Source organism: Erithacus rubecula, assembly GCF_903797595.1.
Source record: "Erithacus rubecula genome assembly, chromosome: 23".
Lineage (NCBI taxonomy): Eukaryota > Metazoa > Chordata > Aves > Passeriformes > Muscicapidae > Erithacus > Erithacus rubecula.
In genome coordinates this window covers 4,483,705-4,500,893 of record NC_136675.1, presented here as the reverse complement: position 1 = coordinate 4,500,893, position 17,189 = coordinate 4,483,705, and the positions used below count along the sequence as shown (strand labels likewise).

At 66.1% G+C, this 17,189-nt stretch overlaps 1 protein-coding gene across 2 annotated transcripts; it reads left to right on the top strand.

Annotated features, from left to right (window-relative positions):
- The first annotated feature begins 2,364 nt into the window (after positions 1 to 2,364).
- MAP7D1 (MAP7 domain containing 1) lies at positions 2,365 to 17,129 on the top strand. 2 transcript variants are annotated; one of them, XM_079325476.1, is made up of 18 exons: positions 2,365 to 2,522; positions 8,568 to 9,227; positions 9,327 to 9,395; positions 10,072 to 10,235; positions 10,567 to 10,681; positions 12,345 to 12,455; positions 13,836 to 13,958; positions 14,087 to 14,229; positions 14,350 to 14,483; positions 14,572 to 14,921; positions 14,998 to 15,172; positions 15,238 to 15,397; positions 15,663 to 15,767; positions 15,891 to 15,944; positions 16,033 to 16,090; positions 16,172 to 16,289; positions 16,363 to 16,553; positions 16,626 to 17,129. In XM_079325476.1, exons 1-18 carry the CDS (start codon positions 2,471 to 2,473, stop codon positions 16,634 to 16,636), a joined length of 2,793 nt encoding a protein of 930 aa, XP_079181602.1. In that variant the 5' UTR covers positions 2,365 to 2,470; the 3' UTR covers positions 16,637 to 17,129. The 2 variants fall into 2 exon arrangements, with proteins under 2 accessions (XP_079181602.1, XP_079181603.1); XM_079325477.1 differs by lacking the exon at positions 12,345 to 12,455.
- The last annotated feature ends 60 nt before the right edge of the window (positions 17,130 to 17,189 follow it).

Genomic DNA, 17,189 nt, shown 5'->3' with positions numbered 1-17,189 from the left:
ATAGCCCCGTGGCAAGATGCTGGGGGTCTGGTTGTTATCTTGACATGCTGCTGGTGATGGGCACCTATTGCATCCATCCAGGACAGGACACAGGCACAGACACTCGTCCCCAGGATCCTGTTGGGTCATTGCCCCACGGCTAGTGGGAATCAGCTGGAGTGTTTTGGGGACAGGGATTTAGATCAGCCCTTGCAGGCACCATGTCACAGAGCAGCACAGTGGGAGCAGCCTGGGGCCAGGGCAAAGTCCAGGGGCTGAGGAGAGAGGTGGGAGCACAGGGATAGGGAGCAGGTGGAAGTGGGTGGGATGGGGTGTCCCACACGGTACTTTGCTCAGAGGTGCTGGTGGGGTTTGTTTGCCATCCTTATCCCTGTTTGCTCCCAGACTCGCACAGCATCAGCTCCTGCTGGCAGGGCTGAGCTGTGGCTGTAGTTATCCTGTGACTGGGGTGCTGATCCCTTTAGGTCCCTACAGTCGGTGTCAGGGTCAGATGCTGAGCCTCAGGGTGCAGCCCCCTGCCCAGACTGTCCCGACAGAGCCATGGCATTGTTGCACCCCATGCTGCAGGGCTGAGGAGCACAAGGAGTGCTGGGGCATGCAGCAGCCAGGGCTGGGTGCTGTGCTCATCATGAGCTCATCGGATTTTCCATCAGCTCAGGGAGGGCAGCTGTTCCCAGCACCACGAGAATGGCGGGGCTGGGCTCAGGAACCCCAACAGAGCGGGGCTGTGCCTGCAGCAGAGTGATCGATCAATCCCTGCTTGTATAAGCCCATCGACTTGGGCTGGCATGGCATTCATGAGCCCTCTCATGTTGTACTGTTGGAGCATGTCCACAAGCCCTGTACACCCACAGTTGCCCCTTCCTCACCATGCCCCCTGCTCCAGACTGACCCCACTGCAGGGAGAAGGACCATGGATGTGGCTGGATCCAGTACCAGGCTGTCCCAGAGCCTTCAGGTGCTCATCTGCTCCAGGTGATGCAAAGAGGTTTTGGAAGCCACCCATAGTCACCCTTGGAACATGTCATGGTGTGACTCCAGTCCTGCTCTGCCAGATCCCTTGTGTTCCATGGAAATATAGGACTGGGGACCTGCTTGCAGCCCCTTGGAGGCTCAGCCATGCAACACTGTGAATAGGGCTGTTCCTCTTTCTTGTCCCAGGGCATATCCTAGCTTTGTGAGTTTGCTGGACATTGCCGTCCCTGCCATCCTCGTGGGGTGCCCAGCTCCCAGAGCTGAGGCTTGGCCATGCAGCATTCCCTGGTGGGGAGTCAGCTGACAGGTGAGTTCTGACTGGGAGTTTCAGGAAGCCTCTGCTCTGTCTGAGCCAGGTGAGAGGGTGCAAGGCTGGAGGCTGTAGGAGGATGATGACTTTAGGGTGATTTGGGGTGTAGGGCTACCCCTGCAGCATCACAGAGTGGGGCCGCCCTGTCTGCTGAGGAGCTCCCCATCCGAGTCAGAGGAATGCAATTCCCAGGGAAAGGGCTCGGATTTCGGTAAACCTGTTTGCCTGGTAGGTGAGGGAGAATGAGTAGCAGGGGATCTCCTGGCCTGCGGTGACATCATCCCCAAAACAGGCACCTCTAATGGGTGCTGCCCGCAGAAAACTAATTTTGTTCATCCACACACCCAGAGCCGGGCACTCTGCGGGATGCCTGGAGCAGGCTGGCCACGTGGTGGACAAGGACATGACCCTGCCTCCCGGTGCCCCTGCAGAGCCTGGAGCTGTGTTCCTCCCACTGCTAGTGCTGCCCACTTGTCCCCCACCCTGGCCGTCCAAGCAGGGCCGGAAGGGGTTTCAGCGCTGAGCGGGGCCGCTGCTCGTGCCCGGGGAGCGGGAGCGGCCTCTGTTGTCCACCGGTTACCGGGGCAGGGTGGGATGCGGGGGGGGAGCCCCGCGAGCGGGGGCGGCTGCTGGCGGTGACTAAGGCTCACGAGTGACGGGGAGCGGGGGAGCAGCAGCTCCAAGGCCTCTCCAACAACTGAGGTGGGGCTCGGAAACGGGAAATCGGTGTCTTTTTGGGGTGCCTGAGGCTGGGGGAGCAGGTCCGGGTGGCGCTGGCTGTGCATCGCGGCGCTGCTCGCGGCGGGGCGCGTTTGCTGCGGAGCCAGCGCTTCGCGCGTGATCGGAGCATCGTAAAATGTGTGTGCGAGCCCCAAAATCTAGGGGAGCAGGGGCTGGAGGCGGGCGAGTGGCCGAGCAGAGCTGGGGGATGCTGAGCAGTGCGGGAACAGGCAGAGGGGCAGGCCCGACACGGGGGTGACGGGCGTGGGGTCCCAGCCGCGGCCGCGGGAGGAGCGGCGCCGGGTCGGGGCTGCGGGGCCGCGTCTGGAGCCGGGGCGAGGCGGAGCATCCATCCCCCGGCCGCTCCCCCCGGCCGGGGCCGCGGGGCCGGGGCGGGGAGCGCTGAGCGTCCTCCCCCGCGGGCCGGGGGGAGCGGGGCTGGGCCAGCCCCTGCGCTGCCGCGCCATGGAGCGGAGCTGCGCCGGGCGGGAGCCGCAGCCCCGGCCCCAGCCCCTCGGTAAGGATCCGCGGCGGCACCGGCGCCGGTACCGGCTCCGGGGAGCGCCGGGCCCCCTCCCGCATCGCGGGACCGCAGCGGGTCAGGGTGCGGGATGCGGCCGAGGGCTGCGGGATGCGGCCCGGGGGTGCGGAGTCTGCCGGGGGTGCGGGATGCGGCCCGCAGCGCCGGCGGAGATGCGGCAGCCGGGTCGGCGGAATGCGGCGGAGAGGAGCGGGGCGGCGGCCGGGGAGGCGGCGGAGGAGCCGGGGGGGGGCGAGGGGGGGAACGCGCTGCCGGGGCCAGGGCGGCTTCCCGGGAGGGACAAAGCCCGGGCACGGCCCTTCCATCTTGGGGAGGGCCGGAGCGGCCCCGGCCCCGCCGCCGTGGGGGGGGGTGTGTAAGGGAACTGCCCTTGGGGAGCCCCGGGGGTGGCGGCGCCGGCGCCGTCCCGGCTGGTCCCCGCCGGCTGGTGGGCTGGTGGGCTGGTGGGCTATGCCCGCTGTGGGAGGCACCCGCTGCCCCCCGCCCGCCCGGGGCCGCCCCCGCCCCGCCGCGTGGATCGCGGCTCGTCCCGGCAGCGCCGGTCTCGCTGCCCCGGGATGAACCGGGGAGGGCGGCGGCGGCGGGGCCGCGCTCGGGGCCGGGGCCGGGGTTGGTGCTGCCTCTCGGGGCTCCAGCGCAGCGCTCGCTGTGACTAAGCAGAGCTCCGCGGCGGAGCCGCTTCCCACCGCGGGAGGAAGAGGAGAGGCGGCTCCCCTCCCCCCCGGCCCCTGTGTTCCATCGCCCGGGCCCGCGGAGAGGGAGGGATGGCTGCGGCTCCCGGCGATGCTGGAAACCGGCGGCTCCTTCACCAGCCGGCCGCGGGTCCTGGCATCGCTGCCCGAACGTCGCGTTCTGTGCCAGACATGTTGTCTGAGTCCTGCTCTCTGCCTCTGCCGCCTTCCCTCCTGCCGTGGCCTGGCTTCTCGGTGCTGTCGCTGCCTGGGGACCAGGGCTGGCTGGTCCCGGCCACCCTGGGCACCCTGCACACCCGGGTGGGTCATTGGCTGCTCTACTGTGAGCACAGAATGGTGCTGAAGGAGCAGGGGCAGTTTTGCACCATGTCCTCCTTCAAGGACCCTCCCTGACCTGTCCCATGTGGGTGACCTGTGTGATTGGGCAGCCTGGGCTGCTTCTTGTCTTGCTGCCTAGAGCAGGTCAGAGCCACCAGCTGGGATTCAAGGGGCCAGGAGCCACCATGTATGGGGCAGCCAGTGGCCCTGGATGCCAGAAACTCATGAAGGGCAGCCAGGGCAGGGTGTGACCTGCAGAGCTGCCCAGGTTGGCAGAGGGATGCAGCGGACAGAGGGACGAGGGCCAAGGCAGGGAGCAGGCAGAGGTCTGTCCTTATCCAGCTTTCCCCCAGCTTCTCCAGCCCTTCTCCCTTGGCACAGCGGAGAGGGAGGCTGAGCTGGTTGCCCGCCAGTGCCTGTGTTTGGGAGCAGCAGCTCCGGAGTTCTCCCAGTGCAGGAGCCACTGCTGTGAGACCGTCAGAGCAACGTGATGCGACGTGCAGAGTGGTGATGTGACAGTCCCGTGGTGCCATGTCCAAAATAGTTAGCACAGCTTTCTCTCCTTGGAGGGCTCTGAGCAGGGTTGGGCAGCCCCACAGGCAGCCTGCTGGGAATGGAGCTGGATCCTGCACGGCCCCAGCCCTGGCAGGTGCCGCATACGTGTAGTGAGGCACAGGACCTGTTTTTTGGGGGGCACTGACGTGCTCCCCAAGGGGCTGGATGCTGGTAGGCACGGAGCCCCATGCCCTGCCTTCCAGCCAGGTTTCTGTTTCCCAGCGTGATGCTAGCAGACAGGTTTTTGGGAACGCAGCTGGGCTGGCTGCCCTGGGCACTGGTGGCGCCAGATGGGTCGCCCCAAGGACGAGGGCATCTCCTGTTGCTGCTGCCAGTGCCAGATGGATGGTGGGCAGGTGTTCCTGCCCCTGCCCTCGGGCTGTTTGGGGTTGCACTGTGACCACAGCCACAGTTTGCTGTGGGACTGCTGTGGCCAGCTGCAGCTCCAGCTCTTTCCTTTGCGTGTGTTTTAAACCCTGGAAACCCCCTGGCTCTGGCCTCGCTCTCGCCACAAGATCCCAAGTTCCCCTTGTTGCTCTGCAGCTCGGCACATCACCGCTGGCTTGGTGGTGCCGTGGGAGCTCAGTGACCTCTGCCCTGGCCCAAGGACTGGTGCAGTTCCCCCATGGCTGCCCCCCATACCCCTATCCTGGAGCCTTGGCAGGATATGAGCCCTGGAAAAGGGGGCTGGATATGCCTCTTTCTCCTTCCTGGCATCTGGTTGTGGCCTCCCCAGGGGCCCTGCTGCCTGTCCCCTCCTGCCCAGCTCCAGCCTGTCCCCTGAAGTGGGGCTGGGGGCTGTGGTGGAGCATGGTGGGCTGAAGCCCATCCAGATCCCAGCTGTGTTTCCCTGGCTCCAAGCTGGTGGGGATAGGAGCCAGCCATGGGTGACAGTGGCTGTGTGCCTGGGGACAGACTGCAGTGGCTGTCCCCATTGGGGACAGGGTGTCATTGCTGATGGCGGCTGCCAGGGTGGCACTGGGCACCCCTGAGGCAGGGTCTGCTGGCACTGCCCATGTCTCCCTGCCCAGGCACGTGAGCCAGCACTGAGGGTGCGTGTCACTGCTGTGCCTGCAGGCAGGACACAGTGGGGACGTGTTGGGAATGTGCTGTGGACGTTCCAGGGATGTGTCAGGAGCACTTGCTCATTGTCCCTGTCATCCAGGTGTGAGTGTTGCTGCAGCGACAGGGGAATCCCAGGAGCTGGGTGGGACAGGGCAGGGCTCAGCCCCAAGGCACATCTGAGTGTTGAGGTGGGGGTGGGATCAGGGGCAGCACTGGGGCTTGGAACACCCCCAGGGCGTGGAGCATCCCGAGGCTCTGGTGGCCTCAGGCAGCGTGGACACCAGCACCCACAGAGCTGTCCCTGCTCTGCAGCCACGGCTGCCTTCCTGCTCTGCACCAGGACCTGCTGGCAGCGAGAGACCCGTGCGGCTGCTGTCAGCAGGGGAGGCAGCTGGCAACAGCTGCACCAGGGAGGCTCTGAGGGTGCATTGCACACATGGACATCCCCACGGGCTGTGGGGAGCAGCCCTGCAGGGCCAGCAGCAGCTCTTTGGGCTGGCCTTAGGGTCTTGTCCTTGGCACAGCAGGGACTGATATAATGGCCAGGGTTGCTGGTGTGACACCTTTGGGTGGCTTTCCAGTGCTCACCAGTGACCTCCACTGCAGCACTAGCCCTGCTCTCCTGGTCCTCCCCGGGCAGGGCAGCCCTGGTTGGTGCCCCCTGCCCTGCTGGGCGCTGCACGCGGAGCCGCCTGTGGCTGCTGCTCTGGCTGTGCTGCGGAGCGGGAACACAAGGATACGGAGCTGGGGGGAGCTGAGGTGACATCGGGGGGTGCCCCCCCGTTCTTACGGGCAGTGCCCTGCAGGGGTGTGCGGCGGACAATTAACGAGCTGGTCCGAGCCGCGCCCGCGGGCCTCGATGTGCTCTCGCTTCACAGCACCGGGGATGTGCCTGTGCCTGCCTGAGCATCCCTGGCCATGTGCTGCCCGAGGAACTGCACTGCACCGGGCTCTGCCGGGCTGGAGGTGCCGCTGGTGCTCAGTGGCACAGGCAGCAGTGCCAAAGGGACCCATGGGAGGAGCGGGATGGGCTGGGTGATGCAGCACCGAGGGCAGCACCTCGCCCTGGGCTGGGCACAGCACTGTCCTGGTGGCAGCAGTGTGGCTCGTGCCATGCAGGCTCACTCAGGCTGGGCACAGTGCTGTCCTGGTGGCAGCAGTGTGGCTGGTGCCATGCAGGCTCACTCGGGCTGGGCACAGTGCTGTCCTGGTGGCAGCAGTGTGGCTGGTGCCATGCAGGCTCACTCAGGCTGGGCACAGTGCTGTCCTGGTGGCAGCAGTGTGGCTGGTGCCATGCAGGCTCACTCGGGCTGGGCACAGTGCTGTCCTGGTGGCAGCAGTGTGGCTGGTGCCATGCAGGCTCACTCGGGCTGGGTGCTGCAGGACAGCCATGCCTGCGTGTCTGGGGGGACGGGAGCTAATCCGTGTGGAATGCCCTGGCCGGGGGAGAGGGGACGCCTGCCCCGCCTGGGCGCAGGCAGCGTTGGGTTACAGGGCAGCTGCCGTGCTGGAGCAGCGACAGGGACAGATGGCAGCAGGGCCGGCCCTGCCCCACCTTGGGGGTCTTGGCTGGGCTGGAGGTCTTGGCCAGCCCTCCTGGCCACAGGTGCTGTTGTCTCTCTGGCTGGTGGGGCAGGGCAGATCCTGCCCAGGGCTCTGTGCCTGGCTCTGTGGGGTGGCAGGAGGCACCCACTGTCCCCTGCCAGTGCTCCCCACATGTCCAGGGCTCTCCTGAGGCATTTCCATCTGCTCAGGGGATCAGCCTGGCCTTGACTTGACTGGCTTGGCTTTCACTCAGCCCTGTGGGCAGCACTTGGCTGTGCCACCACAGTGTTCCCAGGGTCACCCCTCCCAGCATGATGGCACTCTAGATGCCATCCTGAGGTCTGGCAACTGAGGGCTGCCCAGCCCTGCTGCCAGAGCAGGGGATCCCCCAGTCCCAGTCCCAGTCCCAGTCCCCCATCAGACCGATGGTGCCTCGCAGGGCGCAGTGCTGGAGACATGGGATGTGCAGGATCGGGGCCAGGGGATGGGCCGGCTTCCTGCAGCACAAAATACCCGGAAAATCTGCGGGGGGGGCCGGGGCTTGCTGTGTCCCCTGAGTCCAGGGTGGGGGAGTCCTGTTGGCACAGCCCTGGCCTGGGGGGCTGCAGCAGCACCCCCAGCTCCTCTCTGGGGACCAGGAGACCTGGGGTGTGTCCATGCTGTCAGTGCAGGGGGGCTGGTAATGCCTTTTTGGGTAGCCTGGACTGACCTTGGCTCAGAGCGCTCCAGCATGAAGTGGATGAGAGCGTGGGGTGGGAGAGGAGCCGTGGAGTGGGATAGGAGCCATGGGGTGGGAGAGGAGCCGTGGGGTGGGAGAGGAGCCATGGGGTGGGTGAGGAGCCATGGGGTGGGTGAGGAGCGGCGCCAGCTGTGTTTGCAGAGCCCACACTTTGCCCCTTGCTGAGGGCTTGGAGAGCTCTGCAAACACGGCTGAGCCGGTGTGTGACATCAGCTGGTGGTGGGTGCTGGTCACTGGGGCTCTGCCATCCCTCCTGTAGTGGGGGCTCACTCTGCAGTGGTGCCCATGGGGCTGGACCTGTGTGTCCTGGGGTGGGTCTGGCATCATTCTGGCCAGGGGTGGTGGTGCTGCTGTGTGGGAGTTGGAGTTGGGATCCTGGCAAGTACTAAAGGGTTTGTTTGCAAAGGACTGATAATGGGGGCCGGGGGAGTCAGCACCACTGTTGTCACTGAGGACATTTCCAACACCACTTCTGCAGAGGGCACGTGCCATGGCACTGCCAGGTGCTGGCACCGTGTTGGGGTGTGCTCAGGTCTCCCTCGGGGTGCCCAGGGGCCATCCAGAATGGGGGAGATCCCCCGGGCTGCCCCACGGCCGGCCCCACGCGGGGAGGGGGCTCTGTCTGGCAGCCTCGAGTGCATTCCTGGGCCATGAGTTCATGGCTGCGGGTCCGTGGCATGGGGGCCATGGCTGTCACGGTGACGTCAGGCCGCACCCGCGCCCATCCTGCCTCTGGCTGTGCTGCGGAAGCTCTCGACATCCTCGTCCCCTCAGGGAGAGTGGCAGGGGGGTCTGTGGGTCCCTGTGCCCTTGGGGGGTCTCTGGCCCCGTGGCCCCCCACGGCAGGGCCGGGCGGCAGCTGCCAGGGGATGAAGGGCAGCTTTGTGGTGGCAGTGCCTGGTGGAGCCCGGCTGTCCCTCTGTGCATTGTGTGTCCAGCGCCTGGCACCCGCTGGGGGTGCCCCCAGGATCGGGGCAGCAGCAGGGCTGAGGTGGGGTCCCACTGCCCTCCCCAGCTTTGCTCCTGAGGACTGTGTTTGGGGAGGATGGATCTTCCACGGCCTTCCCCAACTGAGTGACCTTGTGTTCTGCTCTGCCCCTCTTGCAGGGAAGCCACCATCCCCGATGGGAGACAGCATCCCCCCGCCCTCCGTGCCACCCCCTTCGCCTGGGGATGCCCTGCAGGGAGAGCGCAGCCTCCCCCAGCGTGACCGACCCGGCCCTCCGGATGTCATCCCCTCGGAAAAGACCGTCCCACCTGTCCCTTCAGCCATCACCCCCTCAGACAAGATGGTCTCTCCTGTCCCTGCAGCTGTGCCCCCCTCCCAGCAGCCCGTCTGCCCCCCAGCTGTGATGCGCCCCTCTGAGAGCAGCCCCCCACAGCGTGACCAGCCCGGCCCTCCGGCCGTGGCACTGCCAGGACAGCCCGTGTCCCCCAGCCCTGCCACTGCGGCCCCCTCAGCACAGAGTGCTCCCCCACAGTGTGACCCGTCTCCCCCCGGACCCCCCAAGCAGCCTGGGATGGAGCCCCCCAAAGAAGAGGCATTGCCCCACACCCCTGGCCAGCCCATCCCCGTGCACGCTGCTGCCCCTCTCTCCGTGGAGACGCTGCCCCATGGCAGCCAGCCCCCAGCCCCAGCTGCCTCTGAAGGGGCCCCTCCTGATGCCAAGAGCCCCCTGGGTGCCACAGCCGGGCCCTCAAAGGACGTGACCCCCCGCAGCAGCCGCCCCTCGCTGTCTCCTGCTGCCAGCGCCCGGCCCAAGCAAGGTGGGTGCCAGGAGGTGCAGTGCTCAGTGGTGCTGCACCCTGTGGGCACCAGTCGATGCCTGATGCTGGTGCTACCCTGATGGTGTTTCCCCTCTGCAGATGCCCAGAAAGCCCAGGCAAGGCACAAGCAGGCGAAGGAGCGGCGCGAGGAACGGGCCAAGTACCTGGGTATGGGGCTGGGAGGGAAAGTGGATGTGGGGGGAGGCAGGGGCTAAGGAGCTTTGCCGGGTCATGGGCAATCCCATTAGCTGTGGTGAGCTGAGCCTGGGCGGGAACTGCAGTGCTGGCAGCTCTGCCCACCAGGCACTCAGTGATTCCCCAGGACACTGCTGACCCCTGGGCACACCGCTGAGCCCCAGACACACACCTGACCCCTAGGCATACCAGTGACCCCCCTGCACACTGTTGACCCCCAGGCAAACTGCTGACCCCCGGGCATGCTGTTCACCCCCCTGCTCACTGTTGCTCCCTGCCTTGGACACTCCCCGGGTCTGTGCAGGTGCCACCAGCCCCGGTGCCCGGCTCTGCCGTGTGCAGGCAGCCCCAGAGCCCCAGAGTGGCTCGGGGCAGCGGGCGAGCGGGGCCCCTGTGCTGCGCATGGGGCCTCCTTGTCCCCGCGCTCTTTCCACCCTCATTCCCCCATTGTTCCCCGCGCGGCTCGGCGGGCTCCCGGCGGCTCCCGGCCTCCCTTTTGTCCTGGCCCAAACCCCTCCCTCGCCGTGCTGCTGCCTGCCCCGCCAGCCCGGCCGCGTGTCCCGGCCGCAGCCAGCCGGCATGGGCACTGCCCAGGGCATGGGCACTGCCCAGGGCTGCGCCTCCGGTGCCACCCCGCTGTCCCCCGCAGCTGCCAAGAGGGTGCTGTGGCTGGAGAAGGAGGAAAAGGCCCGGCTGCTGCGGGAGAAGCAGCTGGAGGAGCGACGCAAGCGGCTGGAGGAACAGCGGCTGCGGGCGGAGAAGCGCCGGGCGGTCCTGGAGGAGCGGCAGAGGCAGAAGCTGGAGAAGAATAAGGTGAGGATGGGAAGGGGTGTCGTGGGTGCAGTGGACCGTGGGCTGGATGCAATCCCTGAGGAGTTCTCATGGCTCCAGCAGCTCTTCAGGAGATGCTTCATGAGCCGTTCAGGAGCTGCCCACTCTGCCTGTCCTCTGCTGCCCCTCCTTCATGCTGCACAGCCTGTGCTGTGCCCAGCCTCTTGGCATATGTGCCTTGGCCAGGGCAGGCATCACTGTCCTGTCTCCCTCCAAGCACCCCATCACTTTGATGGCCTCGTGCTGGGGAGCTCTGCTGGCCCCAGCCCCACTCCTGCTCCGCCAGGCTCAGCCTGTCCCTCTCCCTCGGCAGGAGCGCTATGAGGCAGCGATCCAGCGGTCGGTCAAGAAGACGTGGGCAGAGATCCGGCAGCAGCGGTGGTCCTGGGCTGGGGCCCTGCACCACGGCTCCCCTGCACACAAGGATGGTGAGTGCTGGGCTGGGCACAGGCCTTGGGACCCCGTGCCTCTGACAGCAGTGGGGGCAGCTGGGCATCGCTGTGCCAGCCCTCAAACCCAGCTCAGCCCCTCTTGGGGTCATGCTGCTGTTGCTCTGGGCTGTGCTGGGGACTGGTGGGGTCCCGTGGTTGTTCTCTGCTCCTGTGGGGCTGGGTGTAAGCTGGAGTCTGTGCGTCACAGTCCCACTCAAGAGACCTGCCTGGGGGCAGCCCTGGCTGCCTTGGCATGCTGTGGCCACTCTGCCAGGTCTCCAGCAGCCATGAAGAGCCCCTGGCCTCAGGGGCTGTGGGGCTGCACGAGGCCTCTGCAAGCTGTGGCTGGGGTCTGTGCTGTGGTGCGTCCCCTTGTCCCCCAGCTGGTTGGGGGCAGTGCTTGGCCCCTCCAGGTCCAGTATGGAGGTGACTGTGGCTGTATGTGTGGCTGCAGAAGCTGGTCCTGCTCCTTGGGGGCTTCTTGGGAACATGCACAATTCAGCACTGGGACATGTGGAGGTCTCCACTGTCTCCTGACTACTGTGCTGTGCTGGCAGGTGCTAGCACTGTCTGGCATGGATGGTGACATAGAGGAGAGAGCTGTGTCCCTGGGAACTGTTTTGCCTTCTTGTGCCATGGGGCAGCTGTGCTGGCCCTGGCTGTACCTGGCCAGGCTGTGTACGGGTTTTGTGTTCCTGGCTGTACCTGGCCAGGCTGTGTACAGGTGTTGTGTGCCAGGTTGTGTGTGCTGGCACCATGTGCCCAGTACCGTGTGTGATCAGGTGTTGGGTGCCTGGCTGTACCTGGCTGGGTGTGCAGGCTCCCTGTTCTGGGCACGTCTGTCTCAGTGCTGTGTGTGCCACTGTGGCTCGTGGCACACTCGGGGTGTCTGTGGTGCAGCACACAGCAGGATGTGGCAAGGGGACACCTTCCCCTGCCACTTCCCATCGCGATGTGCTGCTGGAGCTGCTGCCAGCTGTCACTCACAAATCTGCCTCCATCAGCCCTGAGCTTCCCTGGCTGTTTCGTCCAGAGGAACCCAGCCAGGGTGGGGAGATCCCAGCTACCTGTGGAGGTGCTGCCAGCCACCAGCACTGTCCTGGCAGTGCCATAGTGACCCAGCACCAGTGTGATGTTGTCTCTTGTCTGTCTGGACCTGCTGCCCCCACCCTGCTCCCCCAGGGTGGATGCTCACCTGGTGCTGCTGAGGTCCCCAGCCAGCTGCTCTCGATTCCCAGGACTGTGTTTGGGAAGACTGCTGGGAGCCGCCCTGGCTCTCTGAGGATGAGACCCCTGCATGATCCCAGCATGACCCTGCAGGGTTCAGACACTGCCATACTGAATGCCAGTGCTGTGTGTTGTGTCCCCAGACACCAGTATCTCCTCTGCCCCCACTCTATGCCGTGTCACTGGATTCCAGCATCTCCTGTCCCACTCTGTGCCGTGTCCCCTGACTTCAGCATCTCCTCTCACATTCTGTGTCATATCCCTGGATTCCAGCATCTCCTACTCCATTCTGTGCTGTGTCCCTGGACTCCAGCATCTCCCCTGGTCCTTCCAGTTCCGCCCCAGTGCCTTGGCACATCCGTGCATGCTGCATGTGGGGGGCCCGGCCCCAGCCCCGGGACCTTAATGCCCTTGTGTCTTTTCCCTCCTCCAGGTGCGAGCCGGTGCTCGGTGTCCGCTGTAAACCTCCCCAAACACGTCGACTCTATAATCAACAAGCGGCTCTCCAAATCCTCCGCCACCCTCTGGAACTCTCCCAGTAGAAGTAAGAGCCCTTTGCGTTTGCCCCAGCGCAGGGGGCACAGCCCAGCCCCTCCCAGTGCCAGGGTCCCCCATCCCCAGGTGCCCGCGGAGAGAGGAGAAGCCGTTTGCTGTTTGTGGGAGGAGGCTGGAACCGGCCGGTGGCTCCTTGAGGCTGTGTCGGCTGGGAGGAGAAGGAAGAGGAGGAGGAGGAGTGGCTGGGTGGTGGCAGCCCCGTGGGGCGCCAGGATGGGGATGGGAGCCTGGCTCCCTGCCCCAGGGCAGCTCTGGTGGGTGCTGTGCAGCCACAGAGGGGCTGCCTGTTGTCACTCTCCTGGGGCTGGGCACAGTGTCCATGTCCCCACAGGCTCCTGGGGCTGGGTGCCATGGAGCACCGTGCTGCTGCAAGGTCATCCTGGCTCTGGGAGTGCTGCCCAGGGCTGCAGCCATGCTGGAAGGATGTGTCCAACAGAGGGATGTGTCCAGTGCCGGGGCTGCTGTTGTGTTTTGGGGTTGCCTGGTGATGGGTGCCTTCCCGGACGGGTATAAATAGCCAGAGCAGCTGACGCCGGTGGCTGTGGTGATGCAGGCAGCTCCCACCGCCCTGTGCTGGGGCTCAGCCCAGGGACAGGCACCTGGGGGCTGTCAGCACTGCCCAGGTGGGAGCAGCATCTCCCTGAGCCTGTGCAGACCTGCCACCCTGTCCCCCTGCAGCACCCATGCCTCTGAGCTCTCCTCTCCCAGCAGCTGGTGCTGCCCCTGGCCTGATGTCCAGTGGAGAGAGGCAGAGGGACTCTGTCTCCATGGGTGTTTCCATGCGCCGTGGGGTGTTTGGTGACGTGCTGCAGGGCAGCTGTTGGCAGCTTGGCCAGCTGTGTGGCCAGGCATTGCTGTTCTGTGGGTGCTGTGAGCTTGGCCTGGCTCCTGGGGCACGCTTGGTGATTCAGCACAGCTCCCATGGGATGAGGGCACACTGTGGTGTCCCCCCAGGCAGCTGGCACGTGCCAGAGCCTTGGTCACACAGAGCAGGGGCACAGAAGGGTGCCATTGCTGGGCACAAGGAGAGGGCAGATGGGGAGGCTGCTGTCACCAGGGTGGCACCTGGCACCACTGGTACACGGTGACTGCGGTGTCCACAGGACACAAGGACACCACTGTCGTCGTGCCACAGCGCCGTCCACAGGCTCCCAGCCACTCACTCATACCTGGGCCCACATGGCCCTTCATCCTGCCCAGCCGTGTGGGGCCGTGGGGACCCCTCCCCAGCACGGCCAAGCTCTGGGCACTCCTGGAACTGTGCATGCGCCGTGGTATTGCTGCAGACACACGGCTGCTCCCTCCCAGCGGCGGCTGTGGGAGCAGGACTGGGGTTTGTGGTGCACTAATGGCCCCTCTCCCTCCCCAGACCGGAGCTTGCAGCTGAGCCCATGGGAGAGCAGCATCGTGGACCGGCTGATGACACCCACGCTGTCGTTCCTGGCGCGCAGCCGCAGCGCCGTGACGCTGGCTGGGAACGGCAAGGAGCAGGGTGAGCCCCCGGGGGTCAGGGACACGCGCTCCTGGCACAGGCAGGGGACCAGGATGAGGGAGCCTGAAGCCACTGGGGAGCTGGTGTTGGTGCTGGCTCCATCCTGACCCTGGCCACTCCTCCCCCAGTGCCCGTGTGCCCGCGCTCAGCCTCCGCCAGCCCCCTCAGCCCCTGCCACAACCACCGGCTGCCGCACCGCTGCTGGGAGCGCCGGAAGGCGGCCGCCGCCAGCCCTGACGTGACGCCGCGCCGCAGGACCGAGCCCTCGCCCGTGAGTGCCACCTCCCGCAGGGACCCTGGGGGCCAGGGCAGCTGTGGGGCACGGCGTGGCTGCTGGCCAAGCCCAGCACCCAGCGCTGACACCATCTCTGTCTGTCCTTGGCCGGAGCAGAAGAAGAAGGAGAAGAAGGAGAAGGATCGGGAGAACGCCAAGGAGCGCAGCGCCCTGTCCCGTGAGCGCAGCCTCAGGAAGCGGCAGTCGCTGCCGGCGGCACAGCCCCGGCTCCTGCCTGCAGCTGACAGCAGGTCGGGACCCCCACCTGAGGCTTCTCAGCCCCTGACCCCACCCAGGGGCTGCCCCAGCCTCACTAACACCATCTCTTGCTGTTTGCAGCCCCGGTCCCAAGAACCGTCCCTCATCCCCTGCTGCCCCCAAGAACCGTCCTTCATCTCCTGCCACCCCCAAGAACCGTCCCTCATCCCCTGCCACTCCCAAGAACCGTCCCTCATCCCCTGCCACCCCCAGGGCCCGCCCGGCGTCCCCCAGTCTGGCCCTCAGCTCTCCCCACAAGCCGCCCCTGCCTCGAAGCGCCCATTCCTCCCCCAAGGTGCGGGCCAGAACCCGGGAGGAGCGAGGGGAGCAGGAGGTCCAGGGGAAGGTGCGGGAGAGGAAGGAGGAGGAGCAGGGTCCAGCACCCCCAGCCCTTCCTGAGCTCCCCAAGATGCCCACAGAGCCAGCAGCAGGTGGGTATGGTGTGGCCAGGGAAGCCACAGGGCTGGGAGAAGCCAGCGCAGCCCTGACGCTGCCTGCCTCCCTCAGGCCCCCCAGCCCCTGTGGCCCCCAGCCCTGTGCCAGCCAGCCCCCCAGCCAGACCCTCGGCTGGCACCACGGACCGGGAGGAGGCTGCCCGGCTGTTGGCAGAGAAGCGGCGCCAGGCCCGGGAGCAGCGGGAGCGGGAGGAGCGGGAGCGCCGGGAGCAGGAGGAGCAGGAGAGGTGGGTGTTGTCCCCCTGGCCCCCAGCCCTGGCCCCCTGCCATGCTAAGGGCCCCCTCCCCGCAGGCGGGTGCAGGAGGAGCGGGCGCGGCGGGCGGCCGAGGAGCAGAGCCGGCGGGAGGCCCTGGCACGGCAGCGGGAGGAGGAGCGGCGGCTGCAGGAGGAGCAAGAGGCCCAGGAGAGAGCCCAGGCTGAGCGAGAGGAGGTGGAGCGGCTGCAGAGACAGGTTGGGATGATGGGAGTGTGGGGAAAAGGGGCTGCAGGAGATGGGGGACAAAGGCAGGGATGGAGGAGGAAGGCAGGGATGTTCTCCTGTGATTCACTCTCCACGGGGGGATGAAGAGGTGAGAACCAGGGCAGCCCCTCAAGGCCCAGAGTGGCGGAGGGAACATAGGGCAGGGCAGCACATTCCCACAGTCCCTACCCTGGTCCGTGCCCCGTGCCTTTCCTCCCTGTCCCATCTCATCCCTTCCTGCCCTGCTGTGACACAGAAGGAGGAGGCCGAGGCGCGGGCGCGCGAAGAGGCCGAGCGGCAGCGCCTGGAGCGGGAGAAGCACTTCCAGCGGGAGGAGCAGGAGCGGCTGGAGAGGAAGAAGGTGAGGGTGGGGGGCATTTCCAGGCATGGGGCACGGCAGGTTTTTCCCTGGAAGGGATCCTGCCTGGCACCAGGGGCAGGTCTGGGTGGCCAGGGCTGTGTGTGAGTCCCTCTGTGACTGCAGCGCCTGGAGGAGATCATGAAGAGGACGCGCAAGTCGGATGCAGCAGACACCAAGGTGAGCGCCTGTTCTCTGTCCTGGGGCACTCTAGACAGAGCCCTCCTGCCTCTACCTGCAGACCCTCACAGCTCTCCTGTCCCTGCAGAAAAAAGACGACAAGAAGGTGGTGAATGGGAAAGCAGCCGAGCAGGAGGATGTCCCAGGTGTGTGGGCACCCCAGAAATGCTGCCCCCAGCCATGGTCTGGCCCGACCATGGCTGAGCCAGGTTCTGCCATGTCCTCAGGCCGTGAGAAGCACCTGGGGCCAATCCCCAAGGCAGAGGAGCTCCCGGAGACAGAGACCCCGAGCGCAGGGACGCCGGGGGGAACGAAGGGCTTGGTGGGTGAGGGGCTGCAGCCAAGGTGAGCACAGGGACACCAGGAGGGGCCGGGGGACAGCGGGGCCGGGGCTGAGCCCAGCCCTTCCATCCCACAGCTCCAAGGAGGCGGCAGCCCTGGTGAACGGCGTGCAGCCTGGCAAGCACGAGAACGGCTTCTCCAGCACCGAGGGCTCCAAGGAGCTGCGGGATCTGTCCCACCACGGTGGCAGCCCCAGCAGCATCATCCCCTTCGGCGACAAGGAGCCCTTCCTCAAGCAGGCAGTGGTGAAGCCGCCGCAGGTGACAGGTGAGCAGCGTGAGGGGTGTGGGGGGCAGCACTGTGCGCAGCCCAGGCTCACGCTGCTCTCCCCACCCGCAGAGGTGCTGTGAGGGGCTGGCCGATGCTCCCACGCCCTGACCCCGGCGGCCCACGCAGAACCGTAGCTGTCGTCAGAACACGACCCTCGCTGCTCCTCCCGGGCACCCAGGGGCTGCAGGACCCCGGCGAGGACGCCTGGCTCCTCTCTTCGTTCTCGTTTTTATTTCGTTTTGTTGGGTTTTTTTTTATTTTAAATATGCACCTTATCAGACTGACAGCCCACCCTCGCAGCCTGCCGGAGCCGCCCCAGACGTGTGGTGTAATGATGTAGTTATTTAACTCGCTGGGTACAACGTCTGTGAATACTGTAAATAGAGCCGGCCGGGCGTGGGGATGCTCTGGGGGGCTCGGGGGGGCCTCGTCACAGCTCCCTGTCCCCACGTTCCCCCGCATGTCCGTGTGTCCAGTGTCCCCGGGCCCGGCCGGCACCACGCTGCTCTGTGCCCTTGTGACAGTGTTATGCATCCAGACAACCTTTGACAACAATTAAAAGTGGACAATGCCCTCGGCGTGCCTCTCTGTGTCCGGGGAGGGGACCGGGCGGGTCCGTACCCGCGCTTGGGT

Bases quoted from the DNA above. Each gene is read 5' to 3' on its own strand.
- MAP7D1 (XM_079325476.1), top strand. From the start codon at position 2,471: ATGGAGCGGAGCTGCGCCGGGCGGGAGCCGCAGCCCCGGCCCCAGCCC. The intron at 9,396-10,071 runs GTATGGGGCTGG...TGTCCCCCGCAG, and splicing joins GGAACGGGCCAAGTACCTGG to CTGCCAAGAGGGTGCTGTGG. The intron at 15,173-15,237 runs GTGGGTGTTGTC...CCCTCCCCGCAG, and splicing joins GAGCAGGAGGAGCAGGAGAG to GCGGGTGCAGGAGGAGCGGG.